The 23,231-nt window shown below is 35.5% G+C and overlaps 1 protein-coding gene across 4 annotated transcripts in view; it reads left to right on the top strand.

Annotated features, from left to right (window-relative positions):
• Positions 1-23,231, top strand: part of CCDC187 (coiled-coil domain containing 187) — a 130,496-nt gene that overhangs the window by 45,621 nt on the left and 61,644 nt on the right. For all 4 annotated transcript variants that reach the window (XM_074210687.1, XM_074210686.1, XM_074210688.1 and 1 more), the window contains 3 exons: positions 5,890-6,065; positions 15,362-15,459; positions 16,673-16,783. In XM_074210687.1, the coding sequence (XP_074066788.1) occupies positions 5,890-6,065; positions 15,362-15,459; positions 16,673-16,783 (385 nt within the window). The remainder of the gene's footprint in view (positions 1-5,889; positions 6,066-15,361; positions 15,460-16,672; positions 16,784-23,231) is intronic.

The raw sequence follows: 23,231 nt of genomic DNA, 5'->3' as shown, positions 1-23,231 counted from the left end.
GGCTCAGTTGACCAGACATTGGCAGGGAATCCTTGGGAGGAATTAAAGTGGAAATAGCAATAGCAATGGTCACCTACTGTTGAAGGCTTACACGTCTCATGACCTTCTCATCACAAACACTGTCCTCTGTTTACCTAAATGCAATCAAACTTCTGGATGTACCCTGGCAGCAAACATTGACATCTAAAAGACTATGTAATCTTAAAGAGAAGAAAAAGACAGTATGTAAGAGTGACTAAGGCAATGTGTGCACAGAGTGCTGAACTGATCATAGACTCATCCTCTCCAAGCTAAATAATGGCATTCAGTGAAGCAGTGGCTCCAAGGCAGAGTGACTACCAGAAAAATTAATGTTGAGATTAGAGTACTTCTCTGAGTATGAGCAGTTTGTTGCTAATTTGGAGGGAAATTTTAATCAACACACAGCAGCAGCAGAGTAGAAAATGAGTTTGGCAACTTACAGGGATTTGGTGTATAGCACTGCATTTGCATATCTAGATCAGAACACTCACAAACATCAATTATGTCTAAAAATGATGGGGAAATATCGAAGCTGCTAAATGCAAAATAAAAACTCCACAGGGTTTTACCAACAGGAAGGTTGGTTCATTCATTTCTAAGAAGGCATTATTTAATTCTATCTAAAGTAAGTATAAGTGAAGCTTATTTAGGATTCTTGGCTCAGAAGGCAGATGAAATTCAATTTTATGCAGATAGTAATAATCCAAAACACTTTTATGATTCTCTGAAGGCTATTTATGGATCAAGGACATAGGGGCATCTCCGCCATTCAATGTTGATGGAGCCATATTGATTAGTGATTCTAGATAGGCTGAATACTTCCATAGTGTTCATCATCAATCAATGTGGAAGCCATTGATTGTTTATTCAAGTTGAAGTCAATCCATCCCTAGCTGAAGTACTAACTGAAGAAGTGCCTGTTTCAGCTTCCTTCATGACTGTTGGAACAACTTTTTCTCATCCACCCATCCACCAGGGGAAGACTTCACATGCATGGGTTACACCCCTCAGCTAACCTCAAAGTAAACTTGTTTCAGATTATGTCATGGCCACATCAATGAAGAACTCTGGAGTCAAAATTAAGAGTAGCTTGTTGCTGGTTCAAGACTTGGACTGGAGCTCTGTATAAATAAAAAGTAAACTGAGCACAATACTTTAGATTTTAATAAAAAGATTAGGAGGAGAGTGAGAAAATAAGTACTTCTTAAGCTAGGCTCTTTTTAAATGGAAAACTTGAAACAGCACTTGGTGGTGATTCTTTTCCAGCTGAGATATATAAGGTAAGGATGTCCAATGCTCATAAAAAAAGTTTACTGAAATTTTCCAGGTTATATGGCATAATGAGTTTATCTCCTAGGAATTCAAAGATGCTTCCATTATCCATCTCTATAAAGGTAAAGAGAATAGATTATCACAGGGGCATTTCTCTTTTAGAGAAATTGCTGGGTAAGATTCTTACTAGATAGGCTGATCTTTCATTTGGAAGATGGTCATCTCCTTGAAAGCCTGTGTGACTTCAGAAAGGTCAAAGAATAGTTGATAAGTTTACTATCCGATAACTCCAGGAAAAATGTCAAGAGCAGAACAGAGATCTGTAAACAATATTTCTAGATGTGACCAAGGTCTTTGATACTTCAGTCATGTTGGTTTTTGGAACATTGTCAAAATTTGGTTGCCCAGAGAAGTTCATCAGTATTGTACATCAGTTCCAAGACAGCATGCATGCCCAAGTTCTGGATGGTAGATGATACTCTCAATATTTCCCAGTCACTAATGGAATGAAACAAGGTTGTATTCTTGCTCCCATGCTTTTCAGCATGATATTTTCAGCCATGTTATCAAATGCCTTCACTGAGGATGAACACAGCATCAAAGTCAGCTAGCCATTGATAGTAAATTCTTTAGCTTGAAAAGGCTGCAAGCCAAGATCAAAGTGGAGAGAGTGTTGGTGCATGATCTTCTGTTTGCAAATGCTTGTGCATTCAATGCAGCCTCTGAAGCTGAGATGCAACAAAGAATGGATGATTCTCTGCTGCTTGTGCTAACTTTGGCCTAACAATTAACATCAAGAAAACTGAGGTACTCCATCAGCCAGCACCATATCACTCATATGTGGAACCATCAGTTACAGTAAATGGAGAAGTTTTGAGTACTGTGGACAAGTTAACTTGGCAGTGTCCTTTCCAGGGAGTTACCCACTGATAATGAGGTTGTCACATGCATTGCATTGCCAAGGCTAGCTCAGTATTTGGAAGGCTCCAAAAGAAAGTATGGGAAAGAAAAGGTATTAGACTGACTACCAAAATGAAGGTCTACATACCCATCATTCTGACCTCATTGCTATTTGCCTGTGAAACCTGGACAATCTGCCAGCACCATGCCAGGAAACTGAATTGCTTCCATTTAAATTGTCTTAGGAAAATTCTGAAGATCATTTGGCAGGAGAAGATACCAGACACTGAGGTCTTTCTCAAGTTAAACTGCCAAGTATTCAAACATTACTACAGAGAGTGCAACTACAATGGTCTGGCCATGTTGTTCAAATGCCAGGTGTATGCTTGCCAAAAAGACTATTTTATGGAGAATTCACTTAAGTGGGGGGTCAAAAGAAACCAAATAGGGACACCCTAAAGGTCTCTCTTAAGAACTTTGCAATTGATTGTGCAGCATGGGAGGTACTGGTGCAGGACTGTGAAGTATATCACATGCCCTCAGCAGAGAGGGTACTGTGCTCTATGAGAAAGCAGAATTGAAGCAGCTCAAAGGAAACATAAGTAAATTTTGAGTACCCATCCAGGTCACATAGACTTTTTGTGGCCAACCTGTGTATAGAGCATTTCCATCTCATTTTGGTCTGAGCAGCCACAGAGTTACAGCCACAATATAACTCGTCTCTAACATAGTGATATCATTTTTGTTTTTAATAATGAAGGACAAGAACCAATCAACCAGTCAATCAACTATCTCTTTTGCACTTGCTGCTAGTTTAAGAAGTACCTATTTTCTCACTCTCTTTCTAATCTTTTTTAAAATCTAAGTACTGTTCCAAGCTTGCCTTTTATTTATGCAGAGCTCCAATGCAATTCTTGAACTAGCAACAAGCTACTTTTAGATTACTGAGTTCTTCATTGATATGACCCTGACATAATAGAGTTGAAACAACAAGGGTGAGGTTATAGGTAGAACTAACCTTTTCCTTCTTGGATTAGTGTCAGCAAGCAAGTTATTCTATTTAATGGTTGGTCTCTTAAAATATTACTCAAATATTAGTGGATTCAGTCTCAGGTTTGGACAATGGAATGCTAGCTAAACTGTTAATTTATAATCTGGGGCATTTGCTCATAAGGTCAATGTTAAAGCATGAATCTCTGTGTATAGGAGATTATTAACTTGATAAAAGAGAAATAGGTTTTTAGAGTGTAGATTTTAGCCCTTCTCCACTATAAACTGATCTACTCACAAAGTTCTACCATAAGCAGAAAGAGATGTTACATTTTTTGGATTTGAACAATGTAAAAATTCATTTTGCTTGATTATTCATAAGCTGCAAAGACTATTCTTTTCTTTCCTTTTTTCCCCCAATGACTGGGAGTAAGTGGGAGAGAGAGAAAAAAATTATTCTTAAATTTATTTACTATTTGATCCTATGAGAATTTGCAAGCTTGGACAGAAATTGGTGTAGCTTGTTTTTTATCTTAGCAAGGTTTTCATGTGATTGAGTATATGGTGAATCATACTATAGGTCACAGAGGAGCATAAGCAAAAGAAAGAGAGAAAATAGCTTATTCTTATTTTTTTCTATTTCTATTCTACTTAGGGAGGGGAGTAGAGTCATCTTTAGATATTAATAAGAGAACATTTATTTCCTCAGGTTACAATCCTGTTGTTCTCTGTTGTTCTCATTCATGTCCATCACATTTTTTTTTGTGACCTCCACTCCAATTTGCTTCTATCAACTTTTTTTTTCTCTTTCCAGGATTTCACTGATTCTCTTTGGCATAATAGGTAAAATAGTGGACTTGAAATCAGGAAGACCTTTATTCAAATCCAACCTCAGATACTTTCTAGTTCTCTGAACCTGGGCAAGTTTTTGTGCACCTGTTTTCTCATTTCTAAAGAGAGGAGGTTGAACTTGATGGCCTTGAAGATTCTTTACATCTTTCAAGCTATGATCCTACTTTGTCCATAGAGAAACACTTGGCTTTTCCATTCTTGGAAAATTTTCAAATAAATTGAGTTCCTCAAGATCAGAAATCATTATCTTCTTTCTTTGCTTCTCCCATAGCATAGAATTGAGTACATAGGAAGGCATACATAGCATAAGGATAGATACATAGGAAACATCTACTGAATTCCTAGTGAAATAAATTGTTTCTAGACATTGAGAGCAAAGGCCAGGCCTTGGGTTTATGCTTAAGTATTGCACAACTTATGGAAGGACTAATTTCTTAATTTTCCTTCCATAATAATAAATATTGGTTAAATTGACATTCCCTTTCTCCCTGCTTTGTTTTTTTGTTTTATAGTTGTACTTTTTGTACATTTTTTATCAGTCATAAACAATTGCTTTCCATCTGATAGTGTCTCTTTTAGAAAAATAATAAAAAAATTTCATGCATTTTATTAATAAGAACAGTCTGAGATGTCTAGCAATCTATAAAGGCAATATGGTGTAGTGAGTGGTTAGAAAAAACCAGCCCCTGAGTCAGGAAGATCGGAATTTAATTTCCCCATCATGCACATTTTTGATTGATAATAAACTTTTCAGTTCTCTAGACTACTCTTCTTAAAGTTCTTAAGTTGCAAGGAAGGTACCAAATCTACACTGTTGAAAAGGTTTCCTATACCAATGTAATCAAAGGTCCAGTCTCTCTCCTAAAGGCAAATAAGAGCATGTCTGGAGAACAAAGATCTCACTGGAAAAGTTTATGTTCAAAGGATGATGATGATGATGATTTTTGTATGAGCACTTTTAAGGCAGAAAAAAAACTGAGTTAGATATCAATAGGAAGTTTGTGATGTTTTCACTATCACATCTATCAGTACTCCTCGAAAATGAGTCTCATGTTTCATTAGGTTTAAGGACCACAACACACAGATGCATTGTATTCCCCAAGGTACAGTTTTTTCAATGTTGACTTGGAGTCATTATCAACTGGAGATTTCCTGTGGTGATTGTTCAGTATTCCCAGGTATACTTGTTTCATCATTCCCTCCAATGACAGAACACTACCTTTCTCTGGTATCCTGACTTACTTCAAAAGCCCAGTCAATTGGCCAAAGCAGTTGCCTTTGTTTTGTTAGCAAAAATGGATTTTAAAAGCATAGTTGTAGGGGCTGCTAGGGGCTAGGTGGTGCAGTGGAAAAAGTACCAGCCCTGGAGTCAGGAGTACCTGGGTTCAAATCCAATCTCAAACACTTAATAATTACCTAGCTGTGTGGCCTTGGGCAAGCTACTTAATCCCATTTGCCTTGCAAAAAAAAACCCTAAAAAAAAGCATAGTTGTAGTCATTACTTTCAACATAAATGCATTGACATTTCACCTCTACCTTTTTTGCTTTCCCCAGAGCCATCACAAATATTACACAAGGCGCTTTCACCAAATACTGACCTTTACTCCTTGTGATCTAGCCTGAATACTCTCTTTAGTTTTGCTATCAGGACCTACTCAGGTTCTCACAGTCCTTGAAAAATATTCTGTCCTCTCCTCTTCCCCATCCCTAGCCTAGTTTGTAAATAAGCATATATTCCCTATATACTCTACTGGATTCCGTAGAGATCATGTTTCATTTGCTACTTTTAAATGTCTCAAAAACCTCACAATCTTAAGAAAAGTTTTATAGGTGTTCTTGTTTGGTGTCTCACAGTCCAAGGAAACAATCTCAAAAGCAAGTCAGCTTCATTGACTCATCATCTGGAATGCACATGGAAGAAAAGTTGACTGAATTTTCTCTTGGAACCACTGAACCTTATAAAATGATCAAGATACAAGACTTTCCCAGCAGAAGAAGTGAGTTGTTAAGCCCCCCAAGAAAACATAAGGGTAAGAGAATATTTAATTTAACTTTTTTGGATTAAAAGATCTGTTAATAGGTCCACTATGTGATCTAGCTTAAGTCATTTAACTATTATTTATCTCAATTACTACATCTCTAAAATAGCCATAATCATCCCTTTATAAACTTCTTAAAATGAATGAATGAGTTAATGTTTGAGAAAAAAATTGTTTGTTAAAACCAAATCAGATAATCAATCTGTCATTTTCAGAAATGCTATCTAATATAAGACATTGTTGATCCAATTGTGTCTAGGTCTAGGAAAAGACTTATGTGGTGATTAGTTACCAGTGCTAAATGAATAGTAAAGAATACTGTTATTGATAATTTTAGAACCAGTAAATATCTAGGGGGAAGATTATCTGGATAATTTCTCTTTTTACAGTGGTCTTGTAAGAAGCATTACACTAATGTAAATAAGCATAGATTAATACACTTGCTTTTTATTCCTATTTAGCTTAAGGGTTAAAGCAAATTTCCTCTTTGACCCAGTTACCTTTGCTACATTCAATGTCCTGGACAGTTTTTATTTATTTATGTGCAAATTCATGCCTTCTGCCTGTGAATCAACTCTGAGAAAACCATAGTTAGAGAGTTTTTCTATGAAATCAATTGCCAATGAAATTACTGCCCTCATGAGTCATTGTGCTCTATTCATGAAATGACTAGCCTTGAACATATTTAATCAGCACTGTGGAGCACAGTGGTCTACAAACTGGAAATCATGGCTTGGCATGAAAGAAGTCATCAGGGATATATGATCAGCCAACAAAAGGATAGGAAGATGGATGATATTTCACCCAATAATAATCAGATTTTTAATGTTGTTTTATTTTAGTTTATGTTTTCTATTACATGCAAAGATAGTTTTCCAAAATTCATCTTTTTTGTAAGCTTTTTGAGTTTCACATTTTTCTTCCTTCCTTTCCCTCTCTCTATGACAGTGAGTAATCTGATATGTTTTGCACCCAACAATCATGTTTAACATTTTTCTATATTAGTCATGTTGTGAAAGAAAAATCAGAACTAAAGGGGAAAAAACCATGAGAAAAGAAAAAAACAAAACAAATTAAAAAAAACAGAAAATAGTATGCTTTGGTCTGTATTCAAACTCTAGAATTTTTTCTCTGGATATGGATGGCATTTTCTATCATAGGTCTTTTAGAATTGTCCTTGATTATTCAACTGCCAAGAGCAGCTAAGTCTATCATAGTTGATCAAGATAGTCAGTTTTAAGGGCTTGCCTCTAATACAATCACACCTATACTTATCCACCAGCATCCCCCACTTCAGCCTTCTCCCTTCACTGAACAAACTCCCATTTCTGAGTCAGGTAGACTCAGGGTAATGTATGACCTAAATCATACCTCCAGACACCAAAACAGTAGGTATAGCAGGAAAAGTCAGGAACATTCCACTCCCTTCTCTCTCTGCCAGATTTCCTGGAAGTCACTCTGTTTAAGATAGAACAGAATGACTCTCACAGAATGCATAGACAAGGATGGGTTGTGACATGCTTCTCAGATCTCCCTACTAAAATACTCTTCTTCCAAACTTCCCCATATTTATTGAGGGTCTCCACTCAGGTTTACAACCCAAGTATAGTTTTCCATTTCTCACTCTCATTCATCCCACATATTGTAATTGCTTCCTAATTGTTTTTCCTTACTCAAGCTTCTCTCTTACTCATTCCTCACACATCAGCCTAATTAATTTTTCTCAAGTGCATGTCAAACCACGTCACTTCCTTGCCCAGTAAACTTCAGTGGTTCCCTATTGACCCTAGAAAGAAGTACTATTTTTATCTTTAGCTCATCCTTTTAAATATTTATTTTCTGAATGTTTTAATGTACATAGTACATAATAATATAGTAATATATATAGCAGTACAGTAACATTCAAAATTATTCCTCAAAAATAAATTGTAGACATAATGAAGATACAGATCAATCTTTACTGATAGAGTAAAATTAAAATTAAAAATTAAAAATTAAAAAAATAATTTGGAGCCCACTGCTGTAAAGCATTCCCTGAACTTTCACTACAGTCTATGGAACCCTGTCATCCTGGTCAGTAAGCTCATTGGTAATTTGAAGCATTGTGATCTAGGGAGGAGACCTAATGAATCTGGAGGGAACTGATATTTATACTGTTAGAGATCAGAAAATTGGTTAGTAGCCAACAGGTATCACTCATAATAAATACTTGCCTTTCTCTTCCTCTAAATGATAAATCACTCTTAAAAGCATTGCCCACTATGAGAGGCAGAGTGGTAGAACTGTTTGAGCCAGCATGGGAATGGGGGGGGTTACATACCATGCATGACCATGGGCAAGTCATTTATACTCTTTGTGTTCCTAGGAATATGAGTGTAGAAAAGTTCCCTGCCTTCATCTATGTAGAGTGAGTGTCAACATAAGTTACAGAGAAATTGAAGATCTTCACTGATGGAAGGCGTTTTTGCACCAGAATTTTTCTACATTGATAGAATTGCAGGATATGGGAGACAGGATCACAAAGGCAATAATGTGAGCCAGAATATACTAGATCTGTGAAATTTTGAGGGATATTTGGCATAAAGAGTCATTTTTTACTTTTACAATGAACACATAAAGAAGACAACTCAGTAGGATGGGAAGAGCCCTGGATATGAGTCAGCAGACATGAGTTCAAAACTCTTTTTAGACACTCAATAGCTATATGACCTTGGGAAAGTCATTTAATCACTTGGTACCTCAATTTCTACAGTTGTAAAAACTGGACTTTAGAAAAATTTCTTGCTCAAGTGACACAATGTATATAAAATACTTTATTATGTTTAAAGCAATGTATGACATCCATTATAATCTTACTTTTTAAAATTGTTTATTATTAATACCTTGGTAAAGGATAACCTTTCTAGGGCCCCACAAAGACCATGTTACATTTTAGTGTACAATGAAGGATAGATTTTAAAACAAATAACAGTAACTTTTTGTGGCATTATGATACCTTAATGCTTAGTTACCTATACGTGGAAATAAAAAGGGACATTTGACTTAAAAGTGGTTTGAAAAATGGAAGCCTTGTTGTCATAAGATAAGCAGCAGATTGGTTTCTTGATAGGGTAAAGCAAGAATAGACTGAGTGGAGGCAATTTCACTACTTATTTTTGCTTTGACTAGACCATAGGAGCAGAGTTTTAGGGAGGCAAAAAAAACCAAGCTCAAGTCAATCTGTACCTTGATAGATATTTGGAGGGGGGGAGTTTTTGCTCTTAATCAGAGTTTCTTCAGTTACGTTTCTGAGTAGAAAATGAATTTGTACAGTCAATTGGGCTAGGTGTGCAAGTAGTTGGCATAACTACTAGAGTGTGGAAAGTCCATTATTCACACTTTCAGTCTGCATTTTGTGCTATGGGAAGTCTCTGTTGTGCTGTTGGTGTCCTGGACTTGAAGGAAACATTTTATACATAAACTAATTACCTTGACGTTCCTTTTGGGAACCAGTTAGCTTAAGGGTTAGATTCCTCCTTGGGCCCAGTTAACTTTACCACACACTGTGCCATGGCCAACTTTAATCAGTTACACTCACATGGAAACCTTGAAGAGGGAAGGGAGGGGAGTGGGAAAAGGAAAGAGGAGTCTTCTGGCTAAGACATCTCCATTCATTGTGTATTTTTAAATGTATTCAAATGCAAGCACTAACCATGTCTGTGAGTAAATTCTGGCATTTGTTCTTTCCTTCATCAGGTTATTCCCTTACACATCTCGACTTTCCCCATTGTTGGCATAAGAAATTAAACGGGAATTTTGAGGGAATTTTATGGAAGCTGCAGGTGATATGCAAAGGCCAGCAAACAACACAGAAAAAATGAAAAACTCAGAAATGCATAAAATATACTGCTTAGTATTTATTACAATATTTTAATGACATTTTACAAATTTTAATAAAAGCTTTTATAATAAGATATTATAAACATCCCTTAAAAGAAAAACAAAAACATTCAGACTTCTTTGATATGAAAGGAAGGCAAAAACTTTTACATGGATTTTGTTTGTTGATGTGGAAGGGATAATTGTACTGCAATATAGCTATGACCTCAGTAATTTGGGTATCGCTTCCAGTAATATAGATGGCAAATTACCTATGTTGCTCAACCTATCCATATCCTTCTGTAAGTTCATGACTAGTGATTTGCCCAACCTACTGGAGATATTTCTTGAGTTCTCTTGACATCCTGTATATTCAGACAATATATTCATCAACAATCCATCAATGGTTTTGCATCTAGCTTATTTTTTTCAGTTGATCAAATACTGGATAGGAGTATTGAATTCATGTAGATTGCACTTCATCATTTTTTTTTAGGTTTTTGGAAAGCAAATGGGGTTAAGTGGCTTGCCCAAGGCCACACAGCTAGGTAATTATTAAGTGTTTGAGGCTGGATTTGAATCTAGGTACTCCTGATTCCAGGGCTGGTGCTTTATCTATTGAGTCACCTAACTGCCCCCTCATCATTTTTAAAGTACTTTACATTCATATTTCACATGATAAACAAATTTATGAGACAACCCAGTGGTCCAGAAAATAGACTTGCTTCCTTAAGGACTACTTAATTAAGTTTGGAGAGTTTTATCTCTCTGAAGCAGGTCAACCCAGCCTTTGGTAATGATAAATTCTTGGATAATGGCAATTCATAAAACAAAAAACAAACTAACTACAAAATGATTCTCAGTCCTAAGTGACCCATTTCAGCTTCTCTTGTACATAGCAAAGACATAGGAAGGGGGTGGTAGTGTAGCAAGGTAGGAAGTAAGAGTCATAGATATTTGGGGATCTATGTTTTTGGAGAATATAACCCAGACCACAAATTCTTGGTCACTTAGAATATGATTAAGGAACATGAAGCCCAAAGACTGTGACTTGCCCAAGATCTCATAAATAGTTGGTATTTAATTGGTGAACTAAAGATCTTCAGACTTTTATGTCTGATAATTTATCTTTTTCATTTTATCAAATTGCCTTTTGAGTGCCTACTCAAGAATGTGAGTACTAGATTAAGTACTGAATGACTCTTAAGATTATAAGATAGATTTAAGAGTTTTTATTGTTTCCCAAGTCAGTGTGATGCTTTAGCTTGACCAAAACCCAAAACCAAGGAACCAGTGTAGAAACTCCTTTCAGGATGTGATCAATTGGTTAGCTTTCTGGTGGAAAAAAAATATAGGTAGCTAGAGCATAGGTAGATTCCTATCAGCAGAGGGGGCTACTTTCTCAATCAAAAGTCCATTAAGTACTGCTGTTCTAAGGTCAAAGAATTATTACTATTGATTATTATTTTTGCTGCTGGATATTTAAAGGATGATTGCCCCCATACTATTTGTTATTTTTAAAATCTTGTTAAAATCCTATTTTTTATTCTGAAAGTAACATATACCAATCAGAATGATCATTTTACATAAAACTGCATGTCTATTATTATGTACCACTTTTCTCTTTAAATAAATATCATCCTGCAGTCATTAGTAGAAAAACCCTTGTGATGTAACTCCCAATGTGCAGGGACTCATTCCCTTCCTTTCCCAGAGAATAAAGTATAGTTTATCCCTCTTCTTCCCCCTCACTCCATATATGCCCTTTGCAACCTGAGAGAAGCTCTCTTGACTAAATGACTGAATAAAAAGGGAATAAAATAAAATAAATCCTTTCATCCATTCATGATGGCAGGAATACCTATGGAAAACACTAGGCAAAATCCACAAGCAAATTACTTTAATTCATTTTTCCCCTTCCCCTCCTTCTCCTAGCATGTTAGAACAGGTCACACAGAAAATTCACTTAGAGTTTTATAAATTTGTGCTGCTTGTGACCAAGGGGATAGCGTGAGAGTGGATGAATGAGTTAGTGCAGTCTAACTCTATTGGGCTGGAGATTTAGTTGAGAAACCCCCTTAACAATCCTGAGTGAGGATCAGGGTATTATCTTTATAGAGAAAACAACAAATTGTTATTTCTTGGGTGACTGAAAAAGAGTCTTTTCCATTTGAACAATAGACTTTCTTAGATTTTCTTTATGTAGTTATTATATGCAATAACAAAATAAGATATGAAACCTGTGTTCAGGGAGTTTATGGTATAGTAGAGGGATAAAACATATTTGCAAATAGAGTAAAATGTGAGCATTATAGAGGAGAAGGCCAAAGCTTTATAAGATATTTGAGCTGAGAGAGGTAGCTTCTAGCTGGCTCTGTTATGGGATGGGCAACGTTATCAGTTTTAAAAGAGACGTCAGTAATTCAATCTATTTAGCCATCTGATTAATTGTGAATCTGAGGTCTTTTAGGAGTTGAGAGTTAAAAGAGACTGTTTTGGAGCAGTAATTGGCTGAAATCCCTTGATACAAAGGGAGACGATTCCAAGTCTTTGGATACCATCAGGGAAGTAGAGTCTAAGGTGAGTTCAACCAGGATTAGAACCAAATGGTTCTCTGGTGCTCTAGTTTCTGTCCAGAGGCTCTGTACCCAGGGAGACAAATAAAAAAACTGAGAGCTGGACTCTAGTGGCTGGCCAGGCAAGGAAATGAAACAAAGTCTTTTTAGCATTAAGCAGAAATAAACTCTTTTGTCTCTCAATCATATGTTTCATGAGGTGTCTCCTAGGCCACTTTCATCCTGTATGTATACTGTTCTATTCTGGCAAAGGTTGTATGAAAGCTATAATTTGCCCAAGATGTAACTGCAGCCCACAGGCCTCTAGCCCTGATGTGAAGGGAAGGCATTTTAGGTTCTATAGATCTAGAGCCCCAACCATCTTACTTAATAGTTGAAGAAACTAAATTTCTAGGGAGTGAATGAATTGCTTAAGGCCACAGAGGTTATGTTAGAGGCAGAATTTAAATCCAGGTCCTCTGTTTCTATATATCTTTGCACTGCCTCTACTATGCCTTAGTGCTTCCTAGAAGATGGGAAGGTCATAGCAATATGTACAAACATTTACATATATGTACATATATATGGACAAGGAACCCACATACATATAAACTTTTTAGACAGGTACATATGTATAAAAATAAGAGTAATGAGGATTAATTTGACCTCCCACTAACTTTATTTTCAAGAGAAATAAAACAGGGTGACAATAATGCTGATAATATTTCTTTCCCTCCCCTCAGAAGAAAAAAAATCTCAATTAGATGCCTTCTTTAAAAAATCAAAATGATAATACTGTATTCACCAGGAACAGGGGTTAATATACATAGGGATTATGGCAGGACACTCCATTGTATTTGGTTCCATGGTTGCTAAATCAAATGAATATTTCATTCATATTTAGATTTTTAGAAAAGCCTATTCTTGTCTTTTTAGATCTGTTGACCATCAGCCCCATTAGGGCTGCTTTTGATTCCGAGGTCCTACCTGCTGACAATAATAATGACATGAAGGGTGGTCATAAAGTCACTGATATAAGTCACAACTTTTATAGCTATCTCAATTATTTGCAGGTAGATTAACCATATAGCAACCTAATGGCACATAATCACCCATCCAAGTAGGATGGGTGAGCCTTGTATTCCATGCTGCATATGAAGGGAAATAAAACTCTTCATTGGTAGAGAGAATTGATTTCAAATATTCTTATGGGGAGAGATATGTTGCAGACTTGTAGCAGAAGATAGCTCCTCAACATGTCCCTGATCTCTAGCTTATCTCATTAGAATGAACCAACTTGGATAAGATTGGACCATCCCTCTTAACTTGAGCTGAAGAGTGTCCCAGCTGAAAATCATGTTCATTTTTATGTATTTTCTGGGATATTCTAATCTGTAGAAAGTCTCTAATTTCTGTTTATTATTTTCCTTGATTAAAGAGGTTTACTTGCTTTTTTTTTCTTTGATCTTTTAGGTAAGCACTATTCAGTAGAAAGGAGTTAAGAGTTGGCAAGAGAAAACTAAGGTTGTCTTTTCCCCTTCAGAGTGACTGGGGAAGGGACTTTCCTTCTGAACTCATACTCATTTTGCCAGTTAACAGGCAAATTTTGCATTCAATTCCCGGTTGAATGATTCCCCTTCTTCCTTATGAGGAGATAAATGAAAACAGCAATTATTTCTCTCTCTCTCTGAAACTCAGTCTTCTCAATGACAAAATGAATATAATAGTCTGAATTTGGTCCACTTTTACCTGGAATTTTTGGTGATCAAAATCTCATGCACACATACTCTTCTCTTCATCTATACAACTGCTGCCCTGAGTTCACTTGAACTATTTTCATAGACTTCTAATTGTTGTCTCTGCCTTGTTTTTTTTTTTTTTTTTTTTTTTTTTTAGTTTTTGCAAGGCAAACGGGGTTAAGTGGCTTGCCCAAGGCCACACAGCTAGGTAATTATTAAGTGTCTGAGACCAGATTTGAACCCAGGTACTCCTGACTCCAAGGCCGGTGCTTTATCCACTACGCCACCTAGCTGTCCCCCTCTGCCTTGTTTCTTGTCACTGCAATTTATCCTCCAGTGATTTCTTAAAGCATAGGTATGACCATATTATTTCATTACCTAATATACTCCAGAAACTCCACATTATCTCTAGGATCAAATTTAAAGTCCTGTTATATAAAGTCCTTCACTATCTAGTTACCAACCAACTTTTCTAGACCATTATATAGTTCTCTGCACTATCCAGCAAAATTGCTACACAATGTAGCTAAATTGCTTTCTTGCTGTTTTCATATATGACACTCCACCCCCTAGATCCAAACCTTTGTCCTGGCTTCCTCAAATGCTAGGAGTGCATTTACCCCTTACACTAACTGCTTAGAATCCATAGTTTATTTCAGGACTCAGTTCAAATCCCACCTTCTGTATGGTATTTTTATTAATCTTTTTAGATGTTAATCTTCTCACCTCCAAAATCATCTCTATTTTATATTGTGTTTGTATATAAATATGCTGTCTTTTTTAATGAAATGTAAATTTTCTCAAGGGAAAGGACTGTTGGAGTTGTCTTTGTTTCTTTAGCATCCAGCGTGTTCTTATCCACATGAGTAATTAAAAAGTATTATTTATTTATTTGATCAAAATATATAAAAGCCCATAATAAATAAGGGTGGTGGTTATTAGGGTTTTTTTTTTAGATTTTTTTCAAGGCAATGGGGTTAAGTGGCTTGCCCAAGGCCACACAGCTAGGTAATTATTAAGTGTCTGAGGTCGGATTTGAACCCAGTTACTCCTGACTCCAAGGCTGGTGCTCTATCCAGGTTATTAGTTTTTTATAGGTATTACTTGTTCATCTCTGGTTTCCATTATTTTTCAGAGGACTATGAAAATTGCAGCAAATATTTCAAAGATGTCTGCACCAATTATCTAAACAATGTGCAACAGGACTCTCTTAGCTTTCTTCAGAAACTGAAGGTATGATTTAGTTTCCTAAGAATTTTCCATATTCCCTCAGATAACTATCTGCTAAAGTTAGCTCACAAATATTTTCTTTGTTAATGTAAAAATCATTTTCATAAACTAAAATTATTTCTGGTTTCTTAACTTCATTCTAAAATTTCTCCTTTGTTATCTCTGACTTTTGAGTTTCAACATTTCAAAACAGTAAAGCCTAAAGTTATGGGGAAACTAAAATACTTTTTAACCATTTTGACCTTGTGAGGTAAGTGGGAAATTATTTTCTGTCATGTTAAATTAGGGGATCTAGGTTTAAATCCTTGCTCTTCCAGGTCAACCTCTGAGACTCAGTTCCCTCATATATAGAAGGAGAGAGTTGGATTAGATGACTTCTCCAGCTCTAAATCTGTGATCCTAGTGTAAGACACATTTGAATAGGAATTTCCTCTGCATGGAGGCTTTTAATGATAAGCAACCCAGTACTTTTAGTAGCAACTCACTGGACTTCAACATAGTTCTAATTATAAGGAAGTTTCCCTTTCCATTAATTCAAAATTTGTCTCTACTACTTCTATTTATGGTCCCTTTATGCATTCTGGGACTGATTTGAGCAAAAAGTATTTCTTCTCCAAGTATTTCTTCAAATACTTGAATATCTTGTCCTGCTCAAGTATCATCTCCTTGTTTCCACTTTCTCATTCTTTCCCTTCTTTGGATATATATTCCAGTTTAGCAGGGTCAAAAGATCACTGAGAAAATTTTGGATATTGTATCATTTAGGTAAAAAAGTAGTTTTTCAAAAGGGAAGGGATGGAATGTAAGGTAGTAATGGAAGCTATAATTTTATTTCAATAGGTTATAGTGGTCTTGACGGCTCAAGTGGTAGATTAAATGCCTTTCTGGGCAGAGGGGAAATTGTTTTAATTCAATGAATCAATGAACAAGCATTTATTAAATGACTCCTATATATTGGACATTTCTTAAGTGTCTCCTATATGATGGGCTTGGAGCACTGGGAATATAAGTTCTTTCTTGACCAATGAAAGAAAACTTAAGGTGAAGGCTGCTCTCCCCTCTGAAGAGTATACCTTAATTCCAGATCTAAACATCTGCAAAACTGGGAAGTTAGAGCAAGTAATATCTGAAACCCAGAATTCCTGTAGCTACTGGGTTCAGAATGTTTCATTGAGAGAGATGTCTAAGGCCTGTTGTGATCTTCTTCCTCATATAGGCGAATCATAAAGAACAGAAGAACTTAGGAAGTCTGAAGCAGAGAGCAGAACTGGAAGCTGAAGTAACTCAGAAACCTTTAGATGATTTGACCTGTAGGAATAATGTAAAGGTAAGCCCTAAGTTGGGAAAAGTATTCTTATTCCATTATTCAGTTCTAAAGACGTCATGCATTAATTACTATCCTTAGTGAAGAGATAATTATAAAACTCTTTCTTCTGTTTGCTTGTCTACTCTCAAAGGTCAGTTTTGTTTCAAGTCATATTTTCCAAATTTCATGTATATGAAATATTTTCTGAGCCTGCTTTCATGATAATAAAATTCAAGACTTGTGAGTTTCTCAATTTTGGGTTCTAAATTTCCCAGTTTAATTCCTCAGAGATGACTCAAAGTCACTGAGCAGCACCAAAATAAAAGACATTTTTTCATAGAAAAAGCTGGCATTATTAAAAAAAATTATATAATTTCCCCAAAAGCAATTAGGATCAACTTATTGTCCTTTTATGTTTGTCTTACTTGTATTAATTATATACTTAGGGACAGCTAGGTGGCACAGTGGATAGAGCACCTGCCTTGGAGTCAGGATGACCTAAGTTGAAATTTGCCTCCAGAAACTTAATTACCTAGCTGTTTGACCTTGGGCAAATTTTTTAACCCCTTTGCCTTAAAAAAATAATAATGTATTTGAATTATTTATTAGTGACCCACAGGTAAGTTCTTACTTTAAAATAAACTTTGTAGATAAAAATATAAATAGATACTTCAGTGGTTCTGCAATGGACCTCATCAAAGTAGATATTCTCTCCAGTGATGGATATAGAGCTCACTCGCATCTTCTCATCTGATAGAACTCTTGTTTGTCCTCCTTGTCTGTCTTCCAATAAGCCCTTCACAGGAGTCTATAACAATTGTGCTATAACAATTCTTATAGATCTCTTGAGGTTGCATGGATAGCAAAGGAGCATTCAACCTATCCATTGGTAGTTCTCACTCTATAGCCCACCTTCTTTCTCAATAATACACCTTTCTTGACAGATGACATCTGTCGAGGTCATTTTTTCTGTGCCAGAATTCATTATTAACATGTAGCCTATTCACAACTCTAATCTAGCCCTTCACTGTTCTTTGGGTGATCCTCAATTGTATTTCTCTTTTTAAAGGAGATAATTTTTCATATATATGTATATGTGTGTGTATATATATATATATACACACATGTGTTTGTGAGAGAGACAGGCAGAGAAAGAGTTTCTCATCTTCACTGAAAGGAGGGAACTATGTATCATAATCTCTTCTCTAGAAGCAAGCTTAGCCATTACTTTCCGAGTTCCCTGACTTTGATATTTTAATTCATATGGTTGTGGTCATTATATATACTATTCTTCTGGTTCTTCTTTCTTTGTTTTGTATCAGTGTATACTAATCTTTGTACATTTCTCTGCATTCCTTATCTTTGCCATTTCTTATAGTGCAAAAGTATTCCACTATAATCATATGTAATAGATTCAGCTATTCCCCATATATGGGCATTTGCTTTGTTTTCAATTTTTTGATTCTAAATTTTCCAGTTTAATTCTTCAGAGATGACTCAAAGTCATTGAGTGGCACAACACCAAAATACTGTTGTTTAATAGATACACATTTTTTTCCATAGAAAAAACTGGCATAAAAAAATAGCACCATATAATTTTCCCAAAAGTAACATAAACTGCATTCCCCTTCCTTTTGAATTCTAGGGCCAGCTTATTGTATTTTTATGTTTGTCTATTTGTAATAATTTGTTCATGCATGGTTTGTTCATCCAAATAATTGTGTAGGTCTAAACAATAGACACTCTAATTATATTGTTCATTTACAATGTTTGTCTTTGTAATAGCTGTCCATGGTTTGTCATCCAAATGAATGTCATGGTCTGATTCTAGACAGTACATATTCTAATTATTCTTAAAAGTTTTGGACATCAAATAAGTGAGACCTAAAATGGACATTTTTTCCTTTTTCTCTTTATTTTTTCTTTTAAATTAGATTTTTTTGGTTTTCAAACAAAGTACCGTCTTTTGTCCCTCCAACCTCCCCAATGAGAAGGATGGGATGGGGGTGGGGGTTCGGGGTGGAAGGAGAGGGGAAACCTCTGTTTCTAATGTGTTCAGTGAAGCAAATCAAATTCTACCATTGACCATGTTCAAAATAATGCCTCAGTTTGTACTTTTAAGTTCATCATTTTTCTAATGGGACATTGGTATACTTTATCATGAGTCCTCTGGAAAGGTGCTTGGTCATTATGTTGATCAGAATTCCAGATCTTTAAAAAAATAACTTTTAGGGCGGCTAGGTGGTGCAGTGGATAGAGCACTGGCCTTGGAGTCAGGAGTACATGAGTTCAAATCTGACCTCAGACACTTAACACTTAATAATCACCTAGCCGTGTGGCTTTGTGCAAGCCATTTAACCCCATTGCCTTGAAAAATCTAAAAAAAAATAACTTTTATAACATTTTTATTGGATAAATTATTCTTCAGATTTTGCTCATTTCACTCTATATTAGTTCATAAAAGTCTTCCCAGGTTTCTCTAGAACTTCCCCTTATTGTTTTTAGACCACAATAGTATTTCATCACATTCATACATTGTAACTTGTTCTTCCATTCCCTAATTGATTGGAATCCTCTTGTTTCCAATCTTTCACCACCACAAAAAAGAATCCATCATAAATATTTTTGTACTTAACAAGTATAAAAGATACATTCTTTTTTTTTAAGGTTTTTTTAAGGCAAATGGGGTTAAGTGGCTTACCCGAGGCCACAGCTAGGTAATTACTAAGTGTCTGAGACCGAATTTGAACCCAGGTACTCCTGACTCCAGGGCTGATGCTTTATCCACTGCGCCACCTAGCTGCCCCAAAGACACATTCTTGATGGGAAACTGGGCTAAGTTGAATAAGCTGAGGTCTGATACAGGTAATTCAAAGAAATATATATTCAAGGCCGTTCCGTATAAATACCATTAAGCACTTATTAAGTATCTAATTGAGCATGATACACTAAAAGAAACACAAAGAAATGGTCCCTTTCCTCTGGAAACTTCCAATGAAAGTCAGCCTTAGAGGTACCTACATAGATTAGCCATAAAGACAATAAAATAGAAACAATTATACTAATCAAGTTAGTTACAACTTGATCAAAAGCTATTCAATTTACAGATCTTCAGAAAGAAATTATTAGTATTTGCTGCAACAAGCAATCTTGTTTAAAAACCAAACTTTCATCACTGCCTCCTTAATCTAATGCCTATTTAATTTTTTCCCCTTATGTAATCAGATTTTATTCATTGGTCAACAGAACATTTCAGAACTATTAATATTCTCTCTTCCCTGTTTTCTTTCTTTGCCCCTCCAGTATGTATTTTGGTCTTTCTTTCAAATTTACAGTTCAAAATTGGAGGCAGGCAGCTGGTATAGAGTGGATAGAGTGCTGGACCTGGAGTCAGGAAGGCTTGAGTTCAAATGTAATCTCAGACATTTACTAGCTTTATTTGCCTCAGTTTTCCCAACTCTAAAATGGGGATAATAACAGAACCTACCTTACCCTGGGTTGTCTGGGGAACAAATGGTCCCTGCTCTCAAGAAACTCATATTCTAATAGGGGAGACTATGCAAATAATGGTGTACATAAAAGATAAATACCAGGTAAATGGGAAGTAATCTCAGAAGTAAGGCACAAGCAGTGTTGATATATAGGTAAAACACTAGGAAAGACCTCTTGAAGAAGGGAAGATTTGCTCTGAATCTGAAAGGAAACTAGGCAAGCCAAGGGGCAGAGAAAAGGGAGAAAAGGGTGTCCAAGGATTGCCAATGAAAGATGTGGATTTGGAAGAGAGAGTGTATTGTGTGGGAGGGATATCAAGAAGGGAGGTCAATGTTGCTGTAGATGGTGTGGAGCACTCTAAAAAGTTTGAAAAAGTAGGAAGGGCTTTAAAAGTCACACAGAATTTTCTTTCTGATCCTGGAGAGGGAATAGAGCACCATGGAATTGATGGTGTAGGGGAATGATGAGCTTTAGGAAGATCACTTTGGTAGCAGAGCCAGATGCCAAGAAGAGGGACTTGAGATCCTTGAGGCAAGAAAAAAACAGAAGAAGCAGCAAACTATTGCAATAGTACAGGCATGCATGAGGCGATAAGGCCCTTCTTTCATTAGAGTGGCAGCTATGGGAATGGAGATGTTCAAAAAACAGAAATGACAGGGCTTGCCAACAGGTTAGATATGTGGAGTGAGTGCAAATGAGGAGTTGAGTTACCACACCAAGGTTGTGAATCTGGGATAATAGTTTCTATGATTTATGTAATTTAATCCCAAATATCTGCACTGTGCCCTGCTTTCTGTGTTCCTTATTTTTAAATTATTTTCTTGCCCATTTTTGTAATCACCTCTATTCCTGTAATTTACTTCTTGCTTCTAGAAGGCTATTTTTTTCCTATTATTTAATTTGTAAAAACACTTAACACATGGGGGCAGCCAAGTGGCACAGTGGATGGAGCACCAGTCCTGGAGTCAGGGGGACTTGGGTTCAAATCAGCCTCAGATACATAATAATTACCTAGCTGGGTGGCCTTGGGCAAGTCACTTAACCCCATTGCCTTGCAAAAAAACCCCTAAAAAAACACTTCATAAAAGAAATAATTCCACATGCAAAGTAGAACAAAGATAAATAAATATACATGAAATCTTTAATTTCCATAACATCTAGTTTGCTCTTCAGAAATAGAATAAATTAAATATATTAACTATCAAAACTGTCTTTTCTGACTTTTCTAGCCTTTGTTCAGAAGGCTTTTTGTTTTTGCTTTTTCTCTTGGGCTTCATGTATACCAAAGTTCATTTTTCCTATCTTTACCTAGTACTATCTGTGAGGCAGGAGGGATTGTTATCTCTACTTGATAAATGGAAAAATTAACATCAGTAGATCTTGGATGATTTACTCAAAATTGAACTGCATCCTCCAATTGTCTATGATTAGACTTCCATTTGAAATTATACTTTTTTGATAGTATTTTTCTAATTATATATAAATATAATTTTTAACATTCACTTTTATAAAATTTTGAATTCAAAATTTTTTTCTCCATCCCTTCCTCTCTTCCTAAAATGGTAAGTAATTGATATAGGTTGTAAAACTATTTCCACTTTAGTCATATTGAGAAAAAAAGGCCAAAATTAAAAAAATTAAAATTAAAACAGAATGCTTTGATCTGTATTCAGAATTTATCAGTTCTTGCTCTGGTTGTAGATAACATTTTTCATCATGAGATCTTTGTCTTGGATCGTTGTATTACTGAGAAGAATTAAGTCATTCATAGCTGGTCATTACACAATTGGAACTATACTTTTAAATATTTAAGCTGCACATAGATTTTGTCCTAGCAATACACTAAGCCTATATCCCAAAGAGATCAAAAACAGAGGAAATGAACCATACATACAAAAATATTTGGATTAGGGCTTTTTACTGTAGCAAAGAAATGGAAATAGTTGATTAAAATACTTTGAGGTTACCACTTCATCATCAACTGGGGAATATTCAAGAGACTATTGTTGATATAGAGATATTGGTGGAGTTATGAATTGATGCAACCATTCTGGAAAATAATGTGAAACTGTGTCAAAAACTTACATATCCTTGAACCCAGGTCTTTGAAATTAGGACTGTAACTCAAAGAGATGAAAATTAAAGGAGAAAGGGGATCTATTTGTAGAAAACTATTTATGGTAGTTTTTTTTGTAGTGGCAAGAAACTGGAAATTGAGGAATGACTGAATAGGTTGTGGTATATGATTATGAATGAAATAATAATTAGGTTTATAAGAAACTATAGGCAGGATACAAAGTGAAGTGAGAAGAACCAGAAGAACTTGTATGTAATAATAGCAGTATTGTAATGATGAATTGTAAAAGACTTTGCTGCTCTGATCAAAACGATGATCCAAGAAAATTCCAAAGAACCCACAATGAAAATTGTTATCCATCTCCAGAGAGAACACTGATGAACTCTGGCTACCAAATGAAGCATGTATTTTTCATTTTATTTTTCTTGCTTTTGTGTGTGTCTTTTTTTAACATGGCTAAAATAGAAATATATTTTTCATGACTTCATATGTAAAGGATGTATTGCTTGCATTTTTAATGAATGGGGGCTGAGCAGAAGGGAGAGAGAAAATTTACAACTCAAAATTTTAAAAAAGTAAAAGTTAAAATATTTTATTATAATTGGGAAATATTTAGCAAAAGAAAAGAAAACATAATTTAAAGAGACTATGGCATACAAATGAAATGATGAAAGAGATGGATTCAGAAAAACTGAGAAAGACATGCATGATGATAATATATGTAGAAAATGGAATCAAAAGAATTATTTATACAAGGACTCAAGATAAAAACATTCAAATATTTAATAACTCTGATCACTGAAATGATCAGTCACAAATCCAGAAGATTAATCAATTAGTATACCTCCTCTTTCCTACTTCTTGGTGGAGAGGTGAAAGACTGGATACCTAGGAGGTATA

This window comes from Macrotis lagotis, chromosome 1 (assembly GCF_037893015.1).
Source record: "Macrotis lagotis isolate mMagLag1 chromosome 1, bilby.v1.9.chrom.fasta, whole genome shotgun sequence".
Classification (NCBI taxonomy): Eukaryota; Metazoa; Chordata; class Mammalia; order Peramelemorphia; family Peramelidae; genus Macrotis; species Macrotis lagotis.
The sequence above is the reverse complement of the archived record's forward strand: the minus strand, read 5'-3'. Positions and strand labels throughout refer to the sequence as shown.